This window comes from Rattus norvegicus, chromosome 1, assembly GCF_036323735.1.
Source record: "Rattus norvegicus strain BN/NHsdMcwi chromosome 1, GRCr8, whole genome shotgun sequence".
Taxonomy (NCBI): domain Eukaryota; kingdom Metazoa; phylum Chordata; class Mammalia; order Rodentia; family Muridae; genus Rattus; species Rattus norvegicus.
In genome coordinates, this window is record NC_086019.1 from 19,740,866 (window position 1) to 19,768,805 (window position 27,940).

At 37.6% G+C, this 27,940-nt stretch overlaps 1 protein-coding gene across 8 annotated transcripts in view; it reads left to right on the top strand.

Moving 5' to 3' along the window:
* Lama2 (laminin subunit alpha 2) overlaps nucleotides 1-27,940 on the top strand; it is a 647,931-nt gene that overhangs the window by 248,740 nt on the left and 371,251 nt on the right. For all 8 annotated transcript variants that reach the window (XM_063264627.1, XM_063264628.1, XM_063264630.1 and 5 more), the window contains exons 5-10: nucleotides 1,176-1,355; nucleotides 4,938-5,027; nucleotides 6,395-6,512; nucleotides 12,509-12,687; nucleotides 15,495-15,594; nucleotides 18,481-18,641. In XM_063264627.1, coding sequence (XP_063120697.1) covers nucleotides 1,176-1,355; nucleotides 4,938-5,027; nucleotides 6,395-6,512; nucleotides 12,509-12,687; nucleotides 15,495-15,594; nucleotides 18,481-18,641 — 828 coding nt within the window. The remainder of the gene's footprint in view (nucleotides 1-1,175; nucleotides 1,356-4,937; nucleotides 5,028-6,394; nucleotides 6,513-12,508; nucleotides 12,688-15,494; nucleotides 15,595-18,480; nucleotides 18,642-27,940) is intronic.

Here is a 27,940-nt window from a genome sequence, read left to right on the forward strand (position 1 = left end):
TTGTGGTAGCTCTTTTATTTAAACCTACAGTTTATCTATTCTTCTCTGATAGGTTGTCTGTTCTTTTGTGGGAAGTTGATAGGCTGCTGGGAGAGGAAGAGACACTTTTCTTTTAGGTGTATAATCGCTGTTGTGTGGATCATGCTTCAGAGAAGTCCCGACATGCAAGAGTTAATGGATATCACACTGTACTTGATTGACGTTAAGTGCATGTGCACACACAGACACACACACACACACACACACACACACACACACACATACACACAAACTTGGGTAGGAAAAGAATTGAGAAAGATCTGAAAAGAGTGAGGAGAGGGAACTGATATGATCAAAATGCATTGTATGGAATTCTCAGATAACTAATAAAATAAAAAAATTGAAAGAAAGGATTATCTGCTCCTGAAGTAGGCCTGTGAAAACACACCAGCTTTTTGTGTATTTGGGCGAATTCCATTTGTACTTGGAAAATGGGCTGATCAAATTGTATTTCTTCTGGTGTCAATTGTGCTGTTATTTTTGTTTAAAAAATATCACTATCACATCCAGGTTTAATACATTTCCAGGCAATCTATTTTCCTTACTGTATATAATAGCCTGTGTAAATTTTTGTCTTCTTGGTCTATCAATTACTAAAAAAATATATAAATCATAACAAAAACAAATCTATTGGAATGTCTGGGAGCAAAGATTTATCTAGTTTCCATCAAAATTTATCATTTTTGCTCTGTATATCATCTCTGAAATATATTTCCCCATTTGTCATGGGAAGATTTAAAAATCAGAATTATTTTTAATGCACTGTGGGGGGAGTCCTAGTTTTTTCACATACAGCCTAGCATTTTTCTTACCCAGTGTTTTTTTTTCTAAAACTATATAACAGATTTTTAAATAATTAAAAACCCAATTTGTAGAGAACATTATAGTTGATTTAGTACTTAATTTCTGGAAATGCTATGAGAAGCAAGAGGATGAAATGGCTTAGAAGACACAATTACAAATAAATGCAGCATCCAGTGTATGGAGCAGGGAGGAGTGAGCCAACCGTTCCACGCACGTGTATTGAAAGGCTCAATTACTTTACCACACTCAGGTGTGTGAGCACGAGCCTGCATCTGCAGCGTGGGAAAGGAGGAGGAAAAGTAAGTCTGTAAACCATTTTCTGCTTCATGTAGATTCACATTTCTTTGATCAATGGGAGACCAAGTGCTGACGACCCCTCCCCTGAACTGCTGGAATTCACCTCCGCTCGCTATATTCGCCTGAGGTTTCAGCGGATCCGCACCTTGAATGCTGACTTGATGATGTTTGCTCACAAAGACCCCAGAGAAATCGACCCCATTGTCACGCGAAGAGTAAGTGCTGAGAATCGCATTGGCGCCTGAACTGTGCCCATCTTCCTCACGGTCTGTCTAGACGTGGAAAAACCATTTTGGGATTTGTAGAACCATTTATCATTAGTGACCTTAGAACCCAGCAGACCCTCCTTTGTTCCAATCCGAGCTCTGTGACTTATTAATTACATGGGATTTACCTAGCCTTCCAACATTTTTCAACTTAAATTTCCTCTTTTTAAAATGAGCACTACGATAGCTCATTAATAATCATCTTAAGGAACGACATTAGTTTCTGTCTCTTTACCTAAAGAATCTGTAATTCTACACTTGGCTCCGAGCAGCTACGTGTTCAAGTACAGGGCCTTTGAAACACTTTTAACAGTAAGTCACATGAAGAAATACATTTTATATATTTAATGTACACAGCTGTTGTCCTTGTGGAAACTATAACCTAATTCAGTAGATGTAGATTCAGCAGGACTAGAGTTGACTGTTCTTGAAAGTTCCAGAGATGTCAATATTGCTGGTCCAAAGACCAGGCTAACAAATATTTATTTATTAAGGGCTCCATTAGGTATGAGCTACACACAACACACACACACACACACACACACACACACAGAGAGACACAGACACACAGACACGTGTGCACACACACAGCTCTGCCATGGGGAAAGGTGATAAAAATGATTCCACAAGTGTTGTTTATTTTTTTCTTTAGGAACACAATTAACATATGCCTTTCAGCAGTTGTCAACCAAAGCTAAGGCCTTGCTTTATTTCAGTACCAAACAGACAACTGCGAACTCATTATGAGAAAGATGACCAGCCAGCTTGCCACTCCTGATTTTGATTATGCCCAATCCTCCCTACTTACTCCACACTCTAAGCACTAGTTTGTGTAGGGTCTGATCCCATACAACCAACCTATTACAATTGTTCAAGTCAGTCTTGAATCCTAAGGCACAGTCATGGTAAGCAACCGGTGTACTTGATGACTGCAGGTTGTAGAATAAGAAAAATCACAGTCAAGAAAAAGAAAAAGAAAAAAAAAAGAAAGAAAAATCACAGTCATCTGAGCTTAGACCTGTAGGTCAAGCTCTTAGATCTGGATCACATGAAAAGCAGACTGCTGTCACCAGAGAACCTACTGATGGCACACAAGTGTGAATTTCTCATCCTTCTTCACCTGCTCTCTCTCCTCATTGCTCAACTTACCCATGGGTGACCTCTCCATCATCACAATATAACTACTGCTGGAGTTTTAATTATCTCCACCCAGCATATGGTAGATATTATAGCGCCTTCCATTTTCCAAACTTGAAGCCATTTTACTTTGTATTATATTTCACCAGATTGTCAATTGCTTTATGCAGAAGCAATCATTACTTCATGATACTGTTTGGATTCTTCACAGATTGAAACAAAACACCTTTAATTTTCTTTTTAGCATGAAGAAGTCTGAACAGTATCGTTGTGAGGTTTCTTCTTTGACAAGCATCAGGGAAAATCGATGAAAAAATTATTGTTATTTTTATCATCTTTTGCAGGGCTGAGTGGTGTTTATAATAGCATTGTACATGAGCAGTTGAATATATATATATATATATATATATATATATATACATTTCCCAAAAGTACTCAAGTTAAGTGAACACTACATGCAAATTTAAATAAGGAAAATAGAATATTACATTTCAACTTTTCAGATTCAAAAGCAAAAGCAATGTGTGCTTACACATAAATTTTTTTTCCTAATTTTAAAAGCATTCACAAAATACTCTTAAGAAAATTTGTACCTGGGGTTGAGGATTTAGCTCAGTGGTAGAGCTCTTGCCTAGCAAGCTCAAGGCCCTGGGTTCAGTCCTCAGCTCCAAAAAAAAAGAAAATTTGTACCTATGTTATTAAGTCATGAAATTAACTAAAGAGAGTTTTTTTTAAGTTACCCAAATTTCCCAGCATTTCCATTAGTTCAAATTATAGGTATATGTAGGATGATGTCATTGTGCAGGTGAAGGCAGGTATAGGAGAGAATGAGGCCAGTCATTGGATGAGATGGAAGGATGGGCAGGAGAAAAGTTTTAGAAAGGCAGAGGAGACTTGAACGAGGAGAGGGAGCAGCCCAGGGAAATTCCTCTCTGCATATTTACAGATTGTTATGACTATTCTTAAGGGATGGATGCATACAGGATTTTGTGTATCTAGATGGGCAAATTACATCTTATCTAGGTGGGTGGTTTATATCCTTATCAATTGGTTGTAAGTTTATTGTGTGGGTATATTATGGATTGAGATTATTTTATCGGATATTTTTATTTACATTTTGAATGTTATTCCCTTCCCAGTTTCTGTCCGTAAGCCCCTTATCCTATCCCCTTCCCCTTCTGTAAGGGTGCTCCCCCTCCCCAAACACTCTCCCTTCCCACCTTCTGATCCTGACATTCCCCTACACTGGAGGGTCTAGCCTTGGCAGGACCAAGGGCTTCTCCTTCCATAATTTAACATGTAAATCTGATAGCTGGGTTACAGTTTATTGAGTCTTGATTTTACTGGGTGGCTGGAACCAGGGAGTCCGTGGCTAGCAGAGAGCCACCAGGAGAGGTACTAATCAGAGATGAATTAGCCACAGTTCCGATGGCCTTCTGGAGCTGGAACCATATAACAAATAGCATAAAACACACTACTATATGCATATAACAGTACAAAGGGAAGATTAAAAAATAAATATGGAGAAGAATAAATGATTTTAGTTAGGAAACTCAAATACATGTCCGTTATTTTTACTAACGCTGCCATATCTCGTTGTATATTGTTGTACTAATAGAACTTTCTTTCACAGAGAAGGGTATTTGGATACTCAGTGAGAAAGTAAAAAAACTCCAGTGCTTATAAAACCTTATACACATTAATTAAAATTTCAATTTAGTCCAGCACTGTAATTATGAATTGTATTTTAAAAATAGCTGATGGTTTAAAATGAGCATGACTGTAGCTTTGTATTAATTTCAGATGGGAAAGTGATGGTAAGAACATTTTAACATAACAAAAAGGCAAGTTTTCAGTACATCAAACTTTCACATTCCCCTTTTTTCCTTCCAAATTTCTTGTGAATCTTTATAGAAATTATATGGTTACTACCACCGTTTCCCTTAAAGGTATTGTTCTGTTTCAAATCTATCAAGTAAAAGAGAACATCCTGCCACATAAATACTTGGTTTCTCTTGATCACAACTAAAGAGGTTGTTTTTGTTTTTGTTTCTGTTTTTATGAGAAATTGTGTAAAACAACTTTATGAAGAATTACGACCGTCCACAGCCCTAAGGTGAAAGCTGCTGTGGCAGTGGGCGCTCTAGCCTGAACATGGTAGTGCCCATGGGAGAGAAATCCTGGGAGGGCATGTAGCATAAATCAACAGCCTTTCCTGGGGCTAGCAGTGTATAAGTAGGAGTTACTTAACCTCAGGAAACACAGATTGCTTTTCAGAAAGTCTGAAGGCAAAATGTGACATTTTAACTGACTGCCCTGCTTCCCCCTACCCGGTCTTCCTGTTCTTTCCTTTCAGCAATGCTAACAATATTTCTTTCTGGCTTTTTTTTTCAGTATTACTATTCTGTCAAGGATATTTCAGTCGGCGGGATGTGCATCTGTTATGGTCATGCCCGGGCTTGTCCACTTGATCCTGCAACCAATGTAGGTATATTTATAGGATGCTTAGGAAAATGAAATGCCACGTTGTGAAATACTTCAGGAGAGGCTTACTGAAAGGAACTGCTGTGAATGGGTGTCAGGTCCCCACTTAGATGCTTTAACAGGAAGCCTTGCCAGGGTGAACTGCAGCTGGCAGTTAGGATGATAGACTTTGAATCCAACCGTCACTACATCAAGAAACAGATTAGTTTTCTTTTCCCATAAAGGTTCCAACGCGGTATCTATTTTGAAGTCTTTCTAGCTATGACAGCTTGATGCACGATTTAGCTCTTTGAGAATGGCTGCCATCAATCTACCTGTCCAGTCCTTTAGAAAATTTTTAATCAAAAAAAAAAAAAAGAATCATGCAAAGAAATGAAAATCGTGTGCATATAGGTATCCCGGTGACAGCGAGCTGACGTGGGTAGGGACACTAAGAAACCAGGTGGAGAATATTCAAGTGTTGAGACTGTCAAGCTAGAGCAAGCATGAAAGCTTTCATGTAGAATTTTTTCATTAATGACAATGAATGTATTGAGTGAACATAACCTCAAGAAGACAGATGAGCGTGTGTTTTTCTCCTGTCATAAACAAACTGGTGAAATTCAAAATCACCAACTGTGTAGCCTAGAGAAGAGATGTCAAATTGGAAAACGAGCGGATATCTATAAGGCCTTGCAGCTTTCTTCCCATCTATTAAAATATACTACAAGTAGCATTATATTCAAAGCTACTTTTCTGATGAATGAGTTGCATCCTGTTATCTCCTAGGAAGATGAAAGACTCTGCTGATTTTCGTGGACGAGGTTGCCATGTTGCTTGCTCCTTGGCACCTTTGTTATCTGTCAGTGTCACTGGTAAACACTGTTTTTGGAGAATTGAGAGTACAAAAAGCAACCTTGGAAGGACTGTGAATAGATCCGAGAACACAGGACACACAGGTTCCATAACGACAGTCGAAACTCCCATTTTTCCTAAGTACCTAGGTGCTCAGTAGAAATGAAACCTGATGTTTTGTTATTCTGAGCCTGTTAATGAGACTTGAAGAGAGCCTTACAATAGACATACGCTGTAGAAAATAAAGGCTCAAAGGGGCAGAAACTGAGAAGTCAGTCTTCAACGGGGCCTCCCTGCTCCTTTAAGAACCATAAACTTAGTGATTCCAGCTATGGCAAGGACCAGCCCACACGAGTGCAGAACCCAAGCACTGCCATTGTCTCCTGCACATGCTGACCAAGATTGTAGATTTTTGTGTTTAATCTAGAAGGTTTGAATCCAACTGCCGCATACCATACCCGCCTTTCAGGGACAACCCCTCTTCTGTGGTTCTGTACAACCCTCAAAACTTATCCCTCTCCCTTTGTGACTAGAAATCGCGCTGTGAGTGTGAACATAACACCTGTGGGGAGAGCTGTGACAGGTGCTGTCCAGGATTCCATCAGAAGCCATGGAGAGCTGGGACCTTCTTAACCAAGACTGAATGTGAAGGTAGGTTCCTGACCTGAGAGAACAGCCCTGTCGTTCTGCTTGGCTACAGACACTAGGGCCATCTCTGTGAGCTACTGTTGACTAGGCAATCTTCTATTTCAGTTACATGTTTTAGCCAAGGCCAGAGCTAGTAAGTTCACCACCCACCTGTCTTACAACCCTCAACTTTCTTGGGTTTTTATCCTAATTGGTTAAATATTTGCCCAATGCATATTAATTTATTGTAAATATATGGATAATTAGAAATACAGGAAAATCCTTATATGCTTTTTGTCATCAGAAAGTACCCCGTACCTATAGCATACAACACTGACATGAACATACAAACATACGTAGACACAAAATCACACAACCACATGTAAAATGTACAATCACATACAATGAACATCAAAAACAAGTCACATCAAAAACAAATATGCATACAAATGCATACAAACATGAAAATACACAAAATACATATACAAGCATATATATAAATAAAAATACAGAAACTCAAACACATATAAACACACAAAATACACAGAAACACAGAGAAATAAAAAGAAGCACATAAATATACACAGACATACCCCTGTACCTACACAACTACTCACAAATACATACAGGATTACACACAAAGACACAAAAGCGTGCACACACACACATAGACAGGAACACAAACAGAAGCAGACACACGTACTCATAGAGACACAAGAGACAACAGAAACACCCAACACCCACATAGGTACTTGGAAGTAGAAATGAGAAGTCTGTGAAGCTGAGAGTCTATGTATTAGCCTTCTAAGCACAGAGACTTCTGAAATGGTCTTCCGTCCGTATTAGCTGTCTGGGTCCAAATAATCACTTACAAATAGCACCAAATAGCCTTTAAACACTCATCAGCTAATATGAGGGTCCAGCCAAAGGTGAGGGATTATGTTCAAGCTAGAGCCAAGCTATTAACCAAAAATGAAAGGATTCATTAATCACACTTAGGGTGTGCGTGGCTGATGAGCAGGAGCCGGGAAAGATAATGAGGTGACAAGGATATCAAGACATGAAGCTTTGTGGACATGAGTATCCCTCTTTAAATTGACATTTTTAAATTGTACGGATTTATGGGTCCCTGGTGCTAGTTATATATACATTTTGCATACTGCTAAAACCTTAAACCACTGTCATTGGTAGTGCTATTCATTCCCTCTCCTCTGTGAAATAGGCATCATATTAATTATCATTTTGTATAATAAGTTAGATGAGACAACAGAAGCTATTCTATTTAACACTAAGTTAGTAAGCAGTATGCAACCTTCGCCCTTCTCGTCCTCCCACCCGCTCTGCCCACTTCTGCTAATCAACACTCTCAAATATAATGAGCCTATGTCTCTTAGACCAAGCATATAAGCGAGGCCAAGTTGTATTTGTCTTTTGGTGCCTGATTTGTTACACTTAACATACTATAACCCAGTTGGATTCATTTGATGGCGAATGGAATAATCCTTTTGCCTTAATAGTATTCCATTGTGCACTTATTCCACATCTGTTTCCCTCAATAACTAGACATTGCCAGAGCACAGTCCAGGAATGGAGTCATGTGAAAATTCTGAGTGCTTGTGAGAAAACTCTAAGTAAACAAGAGCCTGGTGGCCTCAGTTTCTTCAAAACACAGAAGTGCTCTTGGAATTTGTTTTCATATAGTGAGTGGATAGGAGTGAGTTTACCTCGACTGTTCTTATTCAGGTGCCTCTATGGAAGAGCAAGTTTTTGCCACCTGAGGCTTAACCTTGTCCCAGCGTGACTCTTCATTACCATAAGAGTATACATTTTGTGATGCTCTGAGTGAGTTAGCTACTGCAGGAGACTTTCACTAGGCCCTACTCTCCCAGGTTCACACTGCCAACTAGAGTGATAAACAGTCATTAGAATGATTCCATATATTGACTGCCTTGAAGAGTGCTGTAATAAACGTGGGAGGGGAAATGTGGCTTTAGCATACTGATTACCAATAGTCAAAATGCTCTTAAATATAGATTCTTCATAGCAGCACCAATATAGAACTACTTACAATGAAGAAATACCTGTGGTGATTATTAGCACAATTTAGACTGTAGCATTTGATGGACAATGGACACTAAAAGATAAGACAGAAATGATAAATAGTGAATGATGTGCTAATCAGAGTTCATACTTTAAATCATCACCTTTGAGAGAAAATGAATGTGTCTGCCTTCTTCTGAAGGAACTGACAAAAATGGCTACCACCCGTGTTTATGTCCTAATTTGGCTAAGTAGCCCACCCAGTGACCTGAAATGAAGAGAGTTCTGTATTTATAGATTAGATTAACTTAGGCCAAGAGAAGACTCAAACACGGACCTTTGCAGAAGCATGAACTCACACTTACAGGGAACCAAATTCAGCTGAATTCAGTATTAATATTTTAGTGAATCAACCCAAACCATATAGTTTAAGTTCAAGAATATGGCAGACTTACTATCAAGTAAAAAACACAAGCCCTACACGTTGTGTATAAACATTGCATATAAACCAATTCAGTTTATGTTTATCATGGATCATAAATATTGGACACGATGAGACTTTGAAACAATTGAATAAAATATTTTCCAACCATAAATCACACTTCTTTTGAGATTTTTGCTGCTACACATGTTATCTGTATTTGGAGTATCTTTCCTTTCTTCACTTACATTGTCCTTTGATATGCATCTACCTGTTTCTATCATTAGTGGACATATGTAGAGGCCTAGCTGCCATTGAATACTCAGATACCACTGGAGGGCCACTATTTGCTCTCAGCCATCCTTGATCTAGCAGGATTCATCAGTCCTCCTATAATTTTGAAATATTGGGGATTTTAAAGTCCTTTATTTATAGGGTGGAGGGGGGAGGGTACATTTCTATAGTCTGAAGATTAAAGATTTTCAAAAACCAGAAATTAATGATGGATGTCTTAATCATAGGCCTAGCTAAGGATCACACCATTGGCAATGTATCCATTTCCAAACATAAAATGTCTCTTTTCCAAGTTTAGTATTAGGAAACTCTCTTGTGATAGGGAAACTCTATATGTATAAAAGATAATCACTAATTAATTTGAGTTTAACTTGGATTTTCATTGATCCATCTCATTTAAAGTGTACAAATATTCTCTTACTAAGACTTTAAAGCACATTTCAAGGATTTTCTGTGGGGGTAGAAGGTTACTGAAGACAGAGTAGAAAATGGCTCATGCAAAGCAGACATCATCCCTGTCCTCTGCAGCCCACATATCCAGTGCTGGCACAGTGCCATTGATGTTGATATATAGATTGAGGGTCCTGGTTACAGGCTGAGGACAGCCACTAAAACATTAAACGTTAGTTCCCGGTCTACAACTCAGCAACATCCATTATAATTATTGCGTTGATTACAATTCAGTATTGTATCACAATTTCATCTACACTGCCAGCAGAAACGCTCACTGTTCCTTACGGTATATATTTGAAAGAGGATGTTTGAATATTTGTGTGAATTTTTCTAAATCCATAAAATCATTTTTAATGCATACACAGGATCATGTTCATTTCTGTGTCTGCCCCTAAATAAAGCTTGAAAAACTACAGATACAATGAAATTATATATCTAAATTGAAAGTCAGCAGGCTGGAAAAGTTTTTTTTTTCAACAATCATGACAAGAAGCTATCGTTCTTACTATATTGGAAAAATCTTATATGGCAATAAGAAAAACAATAATAGTGTTAAAAGCAAATACCAAAAAAGTTTTATGTTTTTGAAAAGTATAAATGGCATTCATAATTTAGACTAAAAAGGATGACCCACACACCAATTAAGACAATGGAAATATTGTTTGATTTGTCAGTGTATGTCTTCATCCTCCTAATATATGTATGCTTACTGTGTCTAATAATGATTTTAAAAGCATGATAAAATATAGTTGTGAAGTTATAGAGCATGACTTTCACCCCATGACTATAGGTAGAGATAATATAACATTTTAGGATGCCCATTTGTCAGTCTATTAAAATTCAAGTTGACATAGCTTTAGTTTAAAAAATTTACACTTTCAAAAATTTAACCCAAAGGTGGCATCGTATATTTTTCACAGGCCACATTCTAGTTCCCGTTGTAGTCTTTTTAATTGCCTTTTCTAATTTATTTCTTGAAGAATACCTCTCCAGAATTCTTTTTAAAGTAGTTTGCACTTACAAAACAAATGAAAGAAGTAAGTCATAAAATGGCACCAAAACTTGAAATGTCTCCTTAACACAACACGGGAAAGTGTTTAGTTTCGTAGATCAGATCCTAACTCTCAGCTTTCCCCTGGACTTCAGTATGTGTGAACTGTTGCTTAAGGATAAGCCTCCTAATAACCATAACTGCCCATTAGCAGGATGCTGACACATACCTCCTCTGCTCTCTAGTAATTCTCTTTGTAGCCTTAGGTGATACCTATGTGATAGGCTAAGAACAACTATTAATAAGGCCAGGCAGTTAGAAGAATATATACATACATAAAACAGCTGTGTTCATACATGCACACCTGTGTGTGTGTGTGTGTGTGTGTGTGTGTGTGTGTGGCCATGCACACGTGCACATGCATACCTTCTGATACACAAACACAAATCAGTGAAAGAACACAGAACCAAATCTTTCAGAGGCTTTACAATATCTTTCCCTGATTTTTACCCTCATAAAAATGACCCATACATTTCAAAGCTTTACACAGCCTTTGCGGGGAAAAGTTGCTCGCCTTTGCTCTGTCTAGAATCCCTACCATACAACATGAGAAAGAAAAAGAGGGTGGAGAGCAGGACAAGCTGATCAAATGCGTTTAAAAGGCATTACGGTGAAGGTGGCATGGTGATAGCGTTATGGTGACGGCGTTGTGGAAATGATGTCATTGTAATGGTGGTGTATTCGTCAGCTCAGCAGATGCTTTTAGACACCCCCATCTGCTAATGACTATTGACTGTCTCATGTTTATGAGAAAACACACTATATAAGGACATTATTCATAGCACATAATTGCTAACCCAGGGCAAGTTCATCCGATCCACACTACCTCAGGATCTCACAAGCTTTGTCTCCCTCACCAACTAGCTCACCAACTTATGTAATCCATTTATTCTATTCTAAGTGTGCCAGACGCATACTTACCCCTCTTCACTTTAATGTATTTGTCTTCCTCAGAGTCTGGGTGAATCTCCCACTCTTGATTCTTTCCCAGCATTGTTATCTCTCTACTGGAACTCCCACCTAGCATTTCCTGCCTTATGCTCATAGGCCACGAGCTTTTTATTGATGGTTCCACCCTGTGCACAAAAGATTCTCTCTACAATCTACCATGTATTTGTCTCATTGTTTGGGAAGGATCGGAGAGGACTGTGGCAGTGTTTGGAATGCAGATTCCTGAATCTATAGTGATGGGGGTATCTCGTATGCAAAATCACCTGTCTCTGGCTTGGTTTAGTGAGGTATGAAGAGAGTTGCATTGTAATTGAAATCAATAATAGCAAATGTAGAATGACTATCAGAGATTCTGGCCTATTGAAAAGGGTTGCTTGTTATTGATGATGACCAAAAGGATATATTAACTCCTCCCTGTCCGCTTACCCACAGGATGTAGTACAGAGGGTCACCTACGGGCATTATCCATCATAGATTGTGTGGTTGGTAATCATTTCATGGTTTGTTCAATAATTTATCTGTCATAATAGATTGTAGGTCAAACTATATAGAATTGTAATTATATTTGAAAAACCAGTGAATTATTGGCATTTGCTACTCAGCTGAATTTATAGATTTAATTATTTCAAATTCAATTATAAGAATGAATATATGTATATATAGATATACATATATATGTATGAATGTATATATATATAAAGTAAAAATACCTTTTAATAGATTTATGTTTATGCTATATGGATAATAAAATAGTTTTAAATATATTTGAAGCCTGAAATTAGTACTTACCACTTTGTATTCTGATCGTAGCTTGCAATTGTCACGGAAAAGCTGAAGAATGCTACTATGATGAAACTGTTGCCAGCAGAAATCTAAGTCTAAATATACATGGGAAATACATTGGAGGGGGTGTTTGCATCAACTGCACACACAACACTGCTGGAATAAATTGTGAGACGTGTATTGATGGATTCTTCAGACCAAAAGGGGTAAGGAACACCTATTTTCATAAAGTTTTATTTTTGCATTTCCAAAAAAAGTATGTATCCCAAACTAACAAGATGTATAAACACTGGACGCCATACTTCCTAAGGTGACGAGAACTTTTCTTATCTCAAAGTGTCACACCTCCTTATGGATGTGATATGTGGTGCTACGGCCACTCCAGAAATGTCTATTTTGCCTTTTTCCAATTGGACTTCATTCCTGAAAAACTATCTTCTTATCTTAGAACACTAATTAGGTTTATCTCTCAGTAAACATAAAACAAACCAACAAACAAAAGTAGTAGAATCATACAGTACTTTTTCATTTGTGTTTTCATTTCTCACATGATAACATTTCAAGAATTATTTATCCATGTCCTTATAGGCACCAATGATTCCTCATTAAGGATCTGATAGTATACTTTTGCATGAGCAAATAAAGTCATTCAATCCATTCTCCCCTCATTGAATATTTAGGTGATTTTCAGACTCTGATTAACAAGCAAGTCTATGCATGCCAGGTGATTGTCATTTTAATTTAGTTTCTGGAAGTACTTAAAAATAAAATGGTCATTCCATAGGACAGGTCTATATTTAAGTGTATAAGAAATTGTCACATTGTTATCAAATTATCAATGACATTTTACACGTTGGTAAAAAATATTTGATGTGTGTGAGTTCCCGCTCTTTATGGTTGACAGTGGTTTTGGATCTTAGTCATTCTCAAGGGTTTGAAACTCTTTCATATATTTAATTTTGATCTCACATGCCTGTTGGTCATTTGTGTGCCATCTATCTTGAAGCACATGCTCAAGTAAAAGATACCTTTTTCTGGTTTATAAAATTTTATTTTTCAATTTTAGTCAACATCTTGACCAAATTTTTATATTTAGAATGGTAAAATAATGATTTAGACTTACTACTAGTCCTTTGGACATCATATGATGTAGCCATAGAATGGGAATCAATTTGTACAGACACTTAGTACACTTAGTGTCAAGTAATGCAGATTCACTCATTTTATATGGCATTTGGAGTAAGTCTCTCTTTTTGATAGATTATCTGAATTAACATCATTGTAAAACTTTGTTTACTTTTTCAGATTATAATTAAATTCTTTCTCACACCCCATTATTTCCTCTAAATTCTCCCATGTACCTTCTACCCACCCTTTCAGGTGTTTTTGGTTAAATTGTGGCCTCTTTTTTCATCAATTGGTATTATATACATGTATGTGGGGTTCTGTACAATGTTACATGTATGTTTTCAGACTGGCCAGGTGCATATAAGTAGAAATACTCATAGAATTTTACAATCAAAATTTCAAATAAAGATAACATTGATTGCTCTTTGTTTAGAATCTATATATAAATAAGGAAAGAAAGAATATCATATTAAAGTTGAGTCATTTTATGAATGCATCATTTTTCCATGTACTTTGCAAAAATTTGTTTGTAACAATAATTTTTGAATAGAGACCTTACATATCCTTAATTAGTTTAAACAGGCTTTTTGGAATTTTTTTTTGCATCCAAAATAATGATTAATGGTTAGGTAAAACTTTTTCCCAATTCGTTCATGCTTCTATTAAGAAAAATTAATACCGAGTTTATCATCTGTATTGATTGAAAATACATTTATTTGTTCTAGTGATCTTAAGGTAATTTTTGGAATTGCACTTAGATTCTCATCTACAAATAGTGCCAGGCTCACTCCTTACTTTGCAAGATTTATTCCAATGTTAAATAGAAATGGTGAGAGGTGACATTTTTATTTTGTTCTCCCTCTGAATATAAACACAATAATTCACTATTGAGTGTGATGTGATTTATGGGATTTTTATGGATCCTGTTTATCAGATTCAGCAACTTCTCTGCTCCTCCCAGGTAGCTGAGCATTTTTATAATAAAAAAAAAAGGCTGAAGCATTTTGTCAAATGTTCTTCTGCACCTTTTAAAATAAATATAAGTATTTTCACTTTCCCTGTTGGCTTTGTCATTTGTATTCACTTGCAAGACATAAAAACAGTTTTGCATTTCTTTATCAAGTATGGTTAATTTATAAAAACAATATAATTTTCACGCAAGGCGTGATTTTATTTAGTTAAGGACTTTTGTGTTGCTGAAAAGGGGATTTGGAACTTTAATTCTTTGTTTTTACAATTTTTTTGTCAGTCATTCATAATAGGCTCTACCAGCCTCAAACAAAAGAGCTGGGAAATGCTTCATTTTTTTTCAGATTAAAAAACCATTTGTGTGGGATGGAAATTAAACTGGTTCCAAATATTAAGTACATTTTAGACTAGAATTCCCAAGTAAGGTTCCTGAGCTTTGGATTTCTCCCTTTTCATGGCTGCTTAGAATGAAATTTGATATTAATTAATTTTAAATTAGATAAACAGCTAAATCTAGGAGATTTTACATTTTTTTTTTTGCTTCTTGCATCTATGGCAAAGTCTCATAATGTAGGTGTTATCAAATTGAAATTTCCTACCCAGGGGAGAAAGACTAAAGAACTCGGAAGGGCTAGGAACCATACAGGAAGACAAATAGAGTCAACTAACCTGAACCCTTGGTTCCCAGAGACCAAGTCACCAACCAAAGGGCACCCAAGGGCTACACATAAGTTGCAGATGTGTACCCACTTAGCGAATTTGGATTTTAGAAGTCCACCAATCCACGTTAAATACTTATAATTTTATCAGAATAATTTGCAACATATTTTTAAAACTAATTTATCCTGAATTGTTCGCTGAGTTGAAAATACTGGCATTTTTATTATGCTTGATTCAATCCTTATCAATCTTTCAGGTGTCACCAAGTTATCCAAGACCGTGCCAGCCATGTCACTGCGATCCAGCTGGCTCCCTTAGTGAAGTCTGTATCAAGGATGAGAAACACACCCGGCGAGGTGAGGCACAGTGGAGAACTGTCACACTGAGGAAATGATGATCAGATGCCAAACATCATTTTTTTGCAGAGAATTTTTCATTAATTCCAGTCACATAGTCAGGATTCTGACATCAAATGGTGTACTCTGTAGGACCCCATTTTTTTTACCATAATAACTTATTTTGTGCTGAACAGCAGTGTTTGAAAAGCAAACAAAAATGTTGATCATCTGCCTTGATGTGTGTGTATAATAACGTGTCACTTTATTATAAAATAAATTCTTAGAGATTTGTCATTAACCACATTAACTGTAGAAATGTCACAGTGGGCATTATACTAACTCTGATGTCACCAAGCAGTACAGTCTTATGGGACCACTGTCATCTATGTGATGTATCCTTGATAAAAATGATGTTATATGACAATTGTGTATGTGTGTGTGTGTGTGTATGAGAGAGAGAGACAGAGAGACAGAGAGACAGAGACAGACAGAGACAGAGACAGAGAGACACAGAGAGAGAGACAGAGAGACACACAGAGAGAGACAGAGAGACAGAGACAGAAACAGACAGAGAGATGGGGGAGGTGTAAAAAGAAAAGGTATTTATGTATAAAGCAATATATATATATATATATATATATATATATAGTGTTTTACATCCTGTTACTTAGATTGCTTTGTAACTTCACTGGTCCCAGTATAAGTTGGCAGTGTTGAGAGATGTATGTGCAGCCTTGGGAGTGAATGGAAATCACACTATGGGATGTAGGTGACACCACCTCTGTGGGAAGGGTCACAGAGGGCAGTACTATGAGGCGAAACCAAGTACTTCAAGGATTAAAATTCACAATAAACTCTCAACATCAAGGAATCAAGTGTGACGACAGAATAAAATTAACATTTGAGAGCTCCATTCAGGGTAGTTGCCCAGGATGCGTAGCATATTGGAAGTAGCAAATAGTAAAGACCGTGTACATTTTCTCCCTAGTAACCTTAAAGTTAAAGTCTGTCATCATGAAGTCTTTTTCTCTTTAAATGACAAATAATTCCCAATGGCATTATGAATAATATTAAGTTCCACCCTAAAATAAGTGTATTCTTTTAAAAATCTATTAGAAATAGAAAAATTAGGAAAATACATGTGTTATATATTGGTAGTTTAGAAGCAATAACAATAAAAATTGTATAAAGAGAAACAACCTAATACCATACTCCTCTTGTCTCACCTGTTTCCTTTTGCTGGGTCCTGAAGGGGAAATGGGGACACTGATAATTGTGACTTTCCATGTGGGAGATGAGACTTGAACCTGAGTCCTCTGGACAAGCAGGAAGAACTCTTAACCATAGGCCCATCTCTCTAGCACCTATAGTCAGCACTACTTTGAAGCAAACTCAAACAATAAAATCCATCTTTATCAATATAAACCTAGTGTTTATGATTTTAAGTCCTATTTCATGGTCCCAAATAGTATTTACTTTTCCTCGTGCTTTCCTGACATAGACTCGTGTCCTCTGTGTTTAATATTTCCAGCCATGTTCCAGACCCCTGTGCACCTTATGCAAGCCTATTCTTGACAGTAGTGGAACGTGTGCTTGTCTTGTTTATACTCACTATTTCTCTTTGCCATGTTCTTTTACACTGTGTCATTGCATTTCATTGTGCTTTGTCTTTGCATGATGGAGAGCACAGTTTATTTTATGGGCATGGTTGTTTTGTCCGCATGTATATGTATATGTATGTGTATCTGTATGTGTATGTGTGTGTATATATATATATGTATATATATATATGTATATGTATATGTAAATGTATACATGCATACCATGTGAGTGTCTGGTACCAGCAACAGCAGCCAGAAGAGCTGGTGGAATCCCCTAGATCAGGAGTGACAGATGGTTCTAAGCACCATGTTAGTGCTTAGAACCAAACCTGCTCCTCTGTAAGGTATGCAAGGGCTCTTAACTGCTTAACCATCTCTCTAGCCACTTGCTTTTAATACGTTTTATAGATACATAGAACTACTATGTTTGCATAACCAGTGCGATTTTTATTTAGGCCCCAAAAGACTCTCTAGTTTTAGCTTTAGTGACATACATGAGAAAAGAAAGTCATTTAAGCCTGCATGAGAAAAGTTCATATGAACTCAGAGACTGAAGCAGAACGCACAGGACCTGCACTAGGCCCTGTTTGTGGATATTACAGCTTCCAGTTTAGTTTTTATTCTCGGGCAAGCAAACTAGTGGATCTCTAATTCTTGTTCCTTCTCTCGGGGCTCTTTTCCTAGTGTTGATTTATCTTGTCCAACTTGAATGTGATAGTTTTCGTTTTGTCCTATAATATTTTATTTTGATATGAATAACAAACTAGCCACTAGGGTAACGGCTAACAACTGAACTGTCACTTATACCTCCTAAGAGAGGGAAACTCAGTTTTCTTCAATAGAGCAACATTGGGTATATTAACTGCTCCAGGGCAGTCCTCATGTTTTGGAGTAACTGGCCAACATATAACGGACTCCACAGCTTTTGTGTGTACTTTTATTTAGATAGAGTTTGGGGTGTGTGTGTGTGTGTGTGTGTGTGTGTGTGTGTGTGTGTGTTCTTTATGGTGGTTTTGTATTCCTTTTTTTAGCTTTTGCTGTTGTGTTAGGTTTTTATTTGTGAGAAAGAACTTAAACTTGAATTGGTAGGGAGCAGGGAGAATCCGGAATGACTTAGGGGTCGGGAAGAATATGACTAACATACATTTAAATTTAAAATTGCTTACAAAAAAAGTAGAATCTTTTTTAAAAAAAAATCAAATTTTGTGATCAAAATTCAATTTAACAGTTACTGTAATTGAAACCTGAAGAATTCAATCTGTTTTCCCTCGACTATGTTGATGTGCAATGCTTCTTCCCTTAGGGTTGAAACCTGGGTCCTGTTACTGCAAACCTGGCTTTGGAGGCATGAACTGTGATCGCTGTGTCAGGGGTTACCGTGGTTATCCAGACTGTCAACCCTGTAACTGCAGTGGCTTGGGGAGCACAAACCAGGACCCTTGTATTGGGCCCTGTAGCTGTAAGGTAGGCTGGTTAATTTGATTATGTCCCACTGTTGAGACCTAGGACGGCTTCTGTTATGTCTGTTGCTACTAGACATTTGTAAAGCTTCTCCTGGGCACACGACTATCTATTATGTGAATATTACTCTATGCATCATTAAGTGGTTGGCAGACTCACTACCACAACTTCTATCAGTGGTCTATCTTATTTCTTAAAAAATTATTTTCTCCCATTGTGCAAAAATGTTTCAAACTAAAACTATATACCTTTGTATCTACTTCCTAAAAGAATTCTGTTGAGGGTTTAATTTTTTATTTTAAAAAAAAAATAATCCTGAAAAATCTGAGTGAAGACAGGTCTTTAAATTTTTCGCCATATTTGAACTCTTCTGTCTCATCATCTAAGTGAAAGAAGGCCTAGTGAGATTGATTAAAGATTTGATATGTTCTCCCACGAGGACATGCAGGAAGGTGATTTTCTTTCTTTCTTTTCTTTTTTTCTTTTTTTTTTTTTTTTTTTTTTTTGGAGCTGGGGACCGAACCCAGGGCCTTGCGCTTCCTAGGCAAGCGCTCTACCGCTGAGCTAAATCCCCAAGCCCTTTATTTCTTGTACATAATCAGCTAATAGCTCACCAGGTTAACACTAAGAGACATATTACACCTGTAGCCTCCAGACACATAGGAAACAGAAGCATGCACAAGTCCAAAATGATAGGACTGGTTTGCTTCAGCTACAGAAGTCTGTCCGTGGTGTTTTGATTAATGTGGAACTGTATTTTCTGGGTGAATGAGCCATCTTTTTCAAATAGTGCCATGCATATTATTATAAACATGAAAATACTTTTAATGTCCTCAATGGAGCCTTATTAAAAGCAAAGACATTTAAATGAAAACTTCCCTTTAGTTTATTAATTTATTACACATATTTAGGTATATATGGTAATAATAATAGATATTTTGGTGTATACAGATATTGTAGCATAACAAATATTTTTAATATTAATTTAAATGTGTATTAGAAAAAACATTTTAAAATGCTACATGGTGTATTATTTGTCTATTTTATGTATATTTACTTACACACGTATAATAATAATAAAACTATATAAATAAAATGTTTGTGTAACACACATGTATTATATTACAGAATATTTAAGCACCTATCTTGGTCTATTAAAACTGAACCACTTATTGGCTATACAGTGACCAGAAAGCTGTTATAAAGGCTCTCATGTGTTGAAATATAATAAATTTTCTAGATTTAGTGTATTGCATTCCAGTATTATTGGAAATGAAAAATTGCTCTCTCAGACCAGTACTGAACCCCAGTGATTGAGTAGTGGCTGTGGTTCAGAACCCCCGCCCCTGCACTGAATGCTATGGTGTACACCCCACAGCCTTCAGTTCTTCTCCTCTAAAAAGCACTGGGAAAAACATTGTTCATGCTTCCTTGTTTTCCCAGAGTGCTGCAGCCATTTCTCATCTTGTCATTTGCTCCAGTGCAGACAGGTAGGGCGAAGCTAAAAGCAGGAGGGGAGCTTTGTGAGTCTGTAGAACACAGATCTCAAGCAGGACAAAAGATGCACGTTTAGATAACACACCTTAAAGAGAGCCTATGCCTCTGCTCTGCTTAAGGGAGGAGAGATAAAAGAGGTGGGCGAGCTTCATCTCTTTCAGCTCCTTTGGGAGGCAGAACCCCAAAGGCTGGAGCAGGAGGGCTAAGGAAATCAACTGTGCTCACAGGGACAGCTCTGGAAGCTGTCCTCAAGTCTTGTTAGGAGTGATTGTAACTGTGAGAAAAATGCCTCCACAAAGCTACTTGAAGCCTTAAAACACACGATAACAACCAGTGATTAAGAAATCATAAAAGTGATTTAAAATGAATTAAATAGCATCATTAACAAACATCCTTCAAGAATGTAATATTTTAAATGCAAAAAAATCACCTCTTAAGAAGTCTTATGATAAAATTTTGCCAAAAGCTAGTTTTATAAGATTCCAACAAAATTCTTACTATACAAAAAAATATACACACATAGTGATTGAGTTAGTTCTATTACAAAATCCTGTCACAGCATAATTATATCATGGTGTCTAAATAATGAACCATGGCACAATGTAGAGGCAACACGTTGTGATGAATTGTCCATTGTCTCTTGTTTACAAGAACGATAAATAGCTAAGTATTTAAAACAGCCATACATACAATTTAAATACTAAACACCTAGTTGTGCATAAAGCAATGAGATATTTCCTTTTTTAAAGTATGATTTGAATCCGATGTGCCAACTTATTAAAAAGATAAATGTATCAAAATGCCTCATAAGAAAAATGTTACCTAATACTTACAATAAAATGATAAGTGTTTGTTTTGGTTTAAAGCATGTATGTATGTACGTATGTATGTATGTATGTATGTATGTACGTGTGTACATGTGTGCTCATGTAGTATTAATATTCAAATAATTATATTTAAGGATATATATTTATGAGTAGAATATAAAATAGATATAAATAATAGGTATATAAGTATGCATCTGTAAAATAATATTAATAATTTACATATATCTCTATATTTTTACATAAGAATTTTTCATAACTGACTTGTAAAATGTTTTTATTTCTCAAACTTTTAAATTACACTATTGATTTAGTGTGTGTGTGTGTGTGTGTGTGTGTGTGTGTATGTGTAAGCATAATTCTACAGCACTCCTATAAATATCGAGGAAAACTTGCAGAAGTTGTTTTTTTCAGTACTCCTTGTAAAGCATGGAAATTGAACACTGGTTGTCAGTTTGGCAAACAGCACCTTATGTGCTGAGTTGTCTGGCTGGCCTGGCTCTCTTTTCATGGTTTCCTTGAGTAAGAGCCCACCATTAGGTATGAAAACAATTTAAAGAACTTCTTCATTAGGAACCTCAGGCCTATTTTTTTCTTTATTTTTTATTGGATTTTTTTTATTTATATTTCAAATGTTATCCTGTTTCGCAGTTGCCAGTTCATAAAACCCCCTATCTCATCCCCTTACCCCTTCTTCTATGAGGGTGTTCCCCACCCACCAACCCACCCCTTCCAACATCCCTGCCTTGAAATTCCCATATTTTGGGGCATCGAGCCTTGACAGTACCAAGGGCTTCTCCTCCACTGATTTCCAACAAAAATATTAGCCATCCTCTGCTAAATATGCAGATGGAGCCATGGGTCTGTTCAGGTGTACTCTTTAGATGACGGTTGAGTCCCTGGGGGTTGCAAACCCCTTCAACTCCTTCAGTCCTTTCTCTAACTCTTCCATTGGGGACTCTATTCTCACTTCAATGATCAGCTGCTAACATTCACTTCTGTATTCGTCATGCTCTGTCAGAGCCTCTCAGGAGACAGCTATATCAGGTTCTGTCAGCATTCACTTCTTGGCATGAGCAATATTGTCTGGGTTTGGTGGCTGTATGTGTATGGGCTGGATCCTCAGGTGGGGAAGGCTCTGAGTGGCTATTCCTTCAATCTCTGCTTCAAATTTTGTCTCTAAATCTCCTCCTATCAATATTTTTGTTCCCCATTTTAAGAAGGACTGACGTATCCACACTTTAGTCATCCTTCTTCTTAAGCTTCATGTGGTCTGTGGCATGAATATCTTGGGTAAGCTGAGGTTTGGAACTAATATATATTTATCAGTGAGTACATACCATGTGTTTTTTTGGGATTAGATTACCTCACTCAGGATGATATTTTCTAGTTCAATCCATTTGCCTACGAATTTCATAAAGTCATTGTTTTTGATAGCTGAGTAGAATTCCATTGTGTAGATGTACCACATTTTCTGTATCCATTCCTCTGTTGAAGGGCATCTGGGTTCTTTCCAGCTTCTGGCTATTATAAATAAGGCTGCAGTGAACACAGTGGAGCATGTGTCTTTGTTATATGTTGGAGAATCTTTTGAGTATATGCCCAGGAGAGATATAGCTGGTCCTCAGGTAGTACTATGTCCAATTTTCTGAGGAACTGCCAGACTGATTTCCAGAGTGGTTGTACCAGTGTGCAATCCCACCAACGATGGCAGAGTGTTCTTCTTTCTCCACATCCTCGCCAGCATCTGTTGTTACCAGAGTTTTTAATTTTAGCCATTCTGACTGTTGTGAGGTGGAATCTCAGGGTTGTTTTGATTTGCATTTCCCTGATGCCTAAGGATGTGAACATTTCTTTAGGTATTTCTCAGCTATTTGATATTCCTCAGTGAGAACCTTTTGTTTAGCTTTGTACCCCATTTTTAATAGGATTATTTGATTCTCTGGAGTCCAACTTCTTGAGTTCTTTGTATATATTGGATAATAGACCTCTATCAGGTATAGAACTGGTAAAGATCTTTTCCTAACCTGTTGGTTTCTGTTTTGTCCTAATGACAGTGTCCTTTGCCTTACAGAAGCTTTGCAATTTTATGAAGTCCCACTTGTCCATTCTTGATCTTGGAGCATAAGCCATTAGTGTTCTGTTCAGGAAGTTTTTGCCAATGCCCATGTATTGAGGCTCTTCCCCACTTTTTCTTCTATTAGTTTGAGTGTATCTGGTTTGATGTGGAGGTCCTTGATCCACTTGGACTTTAGTTTTGTACAGGGCAATAAGAATGGATCGATTTGCATTCTTCTACATGTTGACCTCTAGTTGAACCAGCACCATTTGTTGAAATGCTATGTTTTTTTCCATTGGATGGTTTTAGCTCCTTTCTCCAAAATCAAGTGACTAAAGGTGTGTGGGTTCATTTCTGGATCTTCAATTCAATTCCATTTATCTACCTATCTCTGTACCAATACCATGCAGTTTTTATCACTATTGTTCTATAATACAGCTTGAGGTCAGGGATGGTGATTCTTCCAGAAATTCTTTTATTGTTGAGGATAGCTGTGCCTTCATTTTCATTAAATTCTAAAAAGTCTTTAATTTCTTTCTTTATTTCCTCCTGGATCAAATTATCATTGAGTAGAATGTTTTTAAACTTCAGTGTGTGTTGGGGGGGGACTTTTTGTTGTTTTTGTTTTTATTGAAGACCAGCCTTAGTTCATGGTGATCTGACAGCATGGATGGGATTATTTTAATCTACTTGTATCTGTTGAGGCCTGTTTTGTGACCGATTATATGGTCAATTTTGGAGAAGGTACCATGAGGTGCTGAGAAGAAGGTATATTCTTTTGTTTTAGGATGAAATGTCCTATAAATATCTGTTAAATCCATTTGGTTCATAACTTCTGTTAGTTTCTCTATGTCTCTATTTCCATGATCCGTCCATTGATGAGAGTGAGGTGTTGAAATCTCCCCCTATTATTTTGTGAGGTGGAATGTGTACTTTGAGCTTTAGTAAGGTTTCTTTTATAAATGTAGGTCCCCTTGCATTTGAAGCATAGATATTCAGTATTGAGAGTTCATCTTGGTGGATTTTTCCTTTTATTTCCTAGGTGGTTTTCCAGCCTCCTTTTACTCTGAGGTAGTATCTGTATTTGCAACTGAGGTGTGTTTCCTTTGTACAGCAAAATGCTGGGTCCTCTTTATGTATCCACTCTGTTAGTCTATGTCTTTTTATTGGGGAACTGAGTCCATTGATGTTAAGAGATATTAAGGAATAGTGATTGTTGTTTTCGTTAGAGGTGGAATTATGTTTGTGTGCCTCTCTTCCTTTAGGTTTGTTGCAAGAAGATTACTTTCTTGCTTTTTCTATCTTGTTGTTTCCCTCATTGTATTTGAGTTTTCCTTCTATTATCCTTTGTAGGCTGGATTTGTGGACAGATATTGTGTAAATTTGTTTTTGTCATGGAATATCTTGGTATGCCTATCTGTGTTAATTGAGAGTTTTGCTAGATATAGTAGCTCAGGCTGGCATTTTTGTTCTCTTAAGGTCTCTATGACAGCTGACCAGTATCTCCTGTCTTTCACAGACTTTGGTAAGAAGTCTGGTGTAATTCTGATATGTTTGCCTTTATATGTTACTTGACCTTTTTCCCTTACTGCTTTTAATATTCTTTCTTTGTTTTGTGCATTTTGTTTTTTTGACTATTATGGGATGGGAGGAATGTCTTTTCTGGTCCAATCTCTTTGAGGTTCTATAGTCTTCTTATATGTTTATGGACATCATTTTCTTTAGGTTAGAGAAGTTTTCTTCTATAATTGTGTTGAAGATATTTACTGGCCTTTCAATTGTGAATCTTCTCTTTCTTTTATACCTATTATTCCTAAGTGTGATCTCTCATTGTGTCCTAGATTTCTTGCATGTTTTGGGTTAGGAACTTTTTGTGTTTTACATTTTCTTTGACAGGTGTGTCAATGTTTTCTACGGTATCTTCTGCCCCTGGGATTCTCTCTTCTATCTCTTGTATTCTCTTCGTGATCCTTGGGTCTGTGACTCCTGATCTCTTTTCTAGGTTTTCTATCTCCACCTATGTCTCCCTTTGGATTTCTTTATTGCTTCTTTTTCCATTTTTAGATCCTAGATGGTTTGTTTATAATAAATTCGCCTTCCTTGTTGATGAACAAAATTTCTGTATATTCAACTCATCACAGGATGAAAAGATAGAGCTAGAAATTTAGCTACTGCTTAGTATTTGATTATCATGCACAAAACACTAGGTTTGATCCCTGTACCACAAACTAATCAAACTAGAATAGAGAAAAATATATGTGAAGAGCAATAGGCTATATGGAACACACGCATACTTTTATCTTTTAATCCTCTAATCCAGGGTAACAGTCTTCCCAGAAGGGGAAACAAAATAGACTTCTGATGTAGATGGAGTGAGAAAACTGTATAGGGGAGGGGTAGGGAGGGAAGCAGGGGTTAGGTTAATGAGGGTGTAAAGGGAGGAATGAGAGAGGAAATAGAAGTCAGTGGAGGGGTGGCAGCTCTGGGACAGGGTAGACCCTCAGGTGTCTTTTGAGATTCCTTGCTGTGAAGACTATGAAGCTTGAAGAAGCCACTTTCTATAGCAACAAAGAACTTCCAATGGAGGGGTGGGGACACACCCACAGAGCCTTCCATCCAAAACTTGTTCTGTCTATGAGCACTTCAGGAATAATGATGGAGGAGAGACTGAGGTAATGGCCAACCAATGACTGACCCAACATGAGACCATTCCATAGGAGAGAGCCAACTCCTGACACTACTAATGATACTCTGCTATGCTTTTAGTCAGTGGCCTACCACTGCTGTCTTCTGAGAGGTTTCATATAGCAGTTTATGGAAAGAGATGCACAAACACACAACCTAACAAGGCAGAACTCAGGCAGTCTTGTAGAAGAGTGCAGAGATTAAAGGAGGGAGCTGGTATGGGGAAGGACTACACAGAAAGTCTTATAGAATAAACTAACATGGGCCCATGGGTGCTCACAGAGACTGAACCAGCAACCAGATAGTATGCACTGGCTGGAGCTAGGCCACCTACACACTTGTAGCTATTCCTTCACCAATGGCCTCACACAGTGCTAAGCCTCAACTGCTCTTCATGACCCCTTCATATCTTCAAAACAAGTACCACCTGGGTGATTTTTACACATTACCAAGTCCAGATACAGGATGACTTACAACACTGCTTATTTGTGCTCTCAGAAAACACTTCTGAGATTTCACCTCAGTGATGCTGCTCTCTTCTGAATCACTGCAAATTTCTTAGCTCCAGTAAACCAGCATCAATTGTTCCAGTAGTCCCTTCTATTTTTGGTTCTAAAGCTGCCATTTTTTGCTGCTTGCTGGGGTTGGAACATGCCCCCCTCCCTATTCTATTACCAGCTTTCTATTTTCCAACTCCCTCACTGCCTACATTTAGCTGTCCTGGAACTTGCTCTGTAGATCGATCTTGAACTGAGAGAATTACATGGCTCTGTCTCCTTAATCTTGGGATCAAAGGCGTGTACCAGCATGCCTGGAGTTAATAAGCTTTTCTTCACCTAGTCCTTGCTCTGTACCAGATCAGCCTTGAACTCAGGGATCTGCTTGTCTTTGTTGCTTGGGATTAAAAGTATGCACCATCCTGCCTGGGCCTCAGCTTTTGATGGGCACTCTTCTTCAAGATCCAGATCAAAAGTCTGTGTCTTCCAGCCTCAAGACCTGGATCACAAGTATGCCTTCTATTTCTGGCTTGTAGTTCATTCCTGATTAAAACTATTCCTTGTTCAGCTGTAAACACAAACAGTAAGCTAAGATGGTTGGGATGTTGCTCTGAGATCACTACTTCCTTAACCTATCTTCCTGAAGACAGGATTCAGCTCCCTTCCCCTCCGTGGTGCCTCTTTATTTTATTTATTTTTTTTTTTTGGTTCTTTTTTTCGGAGCTGGGGACCGAACCCAGGGCCTTGTGCTTCCTAGGTAAGCGCTCTACCACTGAGCTAAATCCCCAGCCCCGCCTCTTTATTACTTGAACCATGCATATTGTATTTTTCCTTTCTAAACTGCTACACTTGTTCAGAAGGCTCTTCATGAGACTTAACCAGGGAACAAAATCTCTGCTGGGCTTTTCTGAGACTTCCTTTGTCAATGCAATTAATATAAATCTCTTTTCCTTAGCTTCAGGTAGACTCTTCAGCCATGGGTAAAAAAGCAGCCACATTCTTCACCCAAATATTACAAGAACAGTCTCTCAGCCACATACTAAAATGTTTTCTTCTGAAACCTCTAGAACCAGTCTTCCACAGTTCAAATCCCCCTTAGCAACAAAGTCTTCCATGTTCCTACTAGGATGTCCCATTCAGCCCCACTTAAAGCATTCCACTGCTTTTCAAGTCCAAAGTCCTCAAATCTACATTCTTCCTTACAAAAATATGATCAGACCTATCACAACAACTATCTTAGTTATGGTTTTGTTACTGTAAACAGACATCATAACCAAAGCAATTCTCATAAAGACAACATTTAATTGGGGTTTGCTTGTAGGTTCAGTGGTTCATCCTATTATTATTAATGTGGGTGCATGGCAGTATCCAGCAGGCACAAGGCTGGAGGAGCTGAGAGTTCCTCCTCTTGTCCTGAAAGCACCTAGGAGAAAACTGCCTTCCAAGAAGCTAGAATGAAGATCTTAAAGACGACTTCAACAGTTACAGACTTCCTGCCACAAGACCACACCTACTTAATCAATCAAGGCCATACCTCCAACTAGTGCCACTCCCTGGGCCAAGCATATTCAAACCACCACAATGTTCATAAGGGTAATTAGTCTCAAATTCTTTCTCTTCCTTGAGTCTTTGTGTAGTTTAGATATCAGAGTAACTGACAAGTCTGGCCTGGCCTTGTTAGGGGTAGAAAGACACAGTTCTCACCCCTGGACTAGGGCCAACGGGGCACAAGTGTCCAGG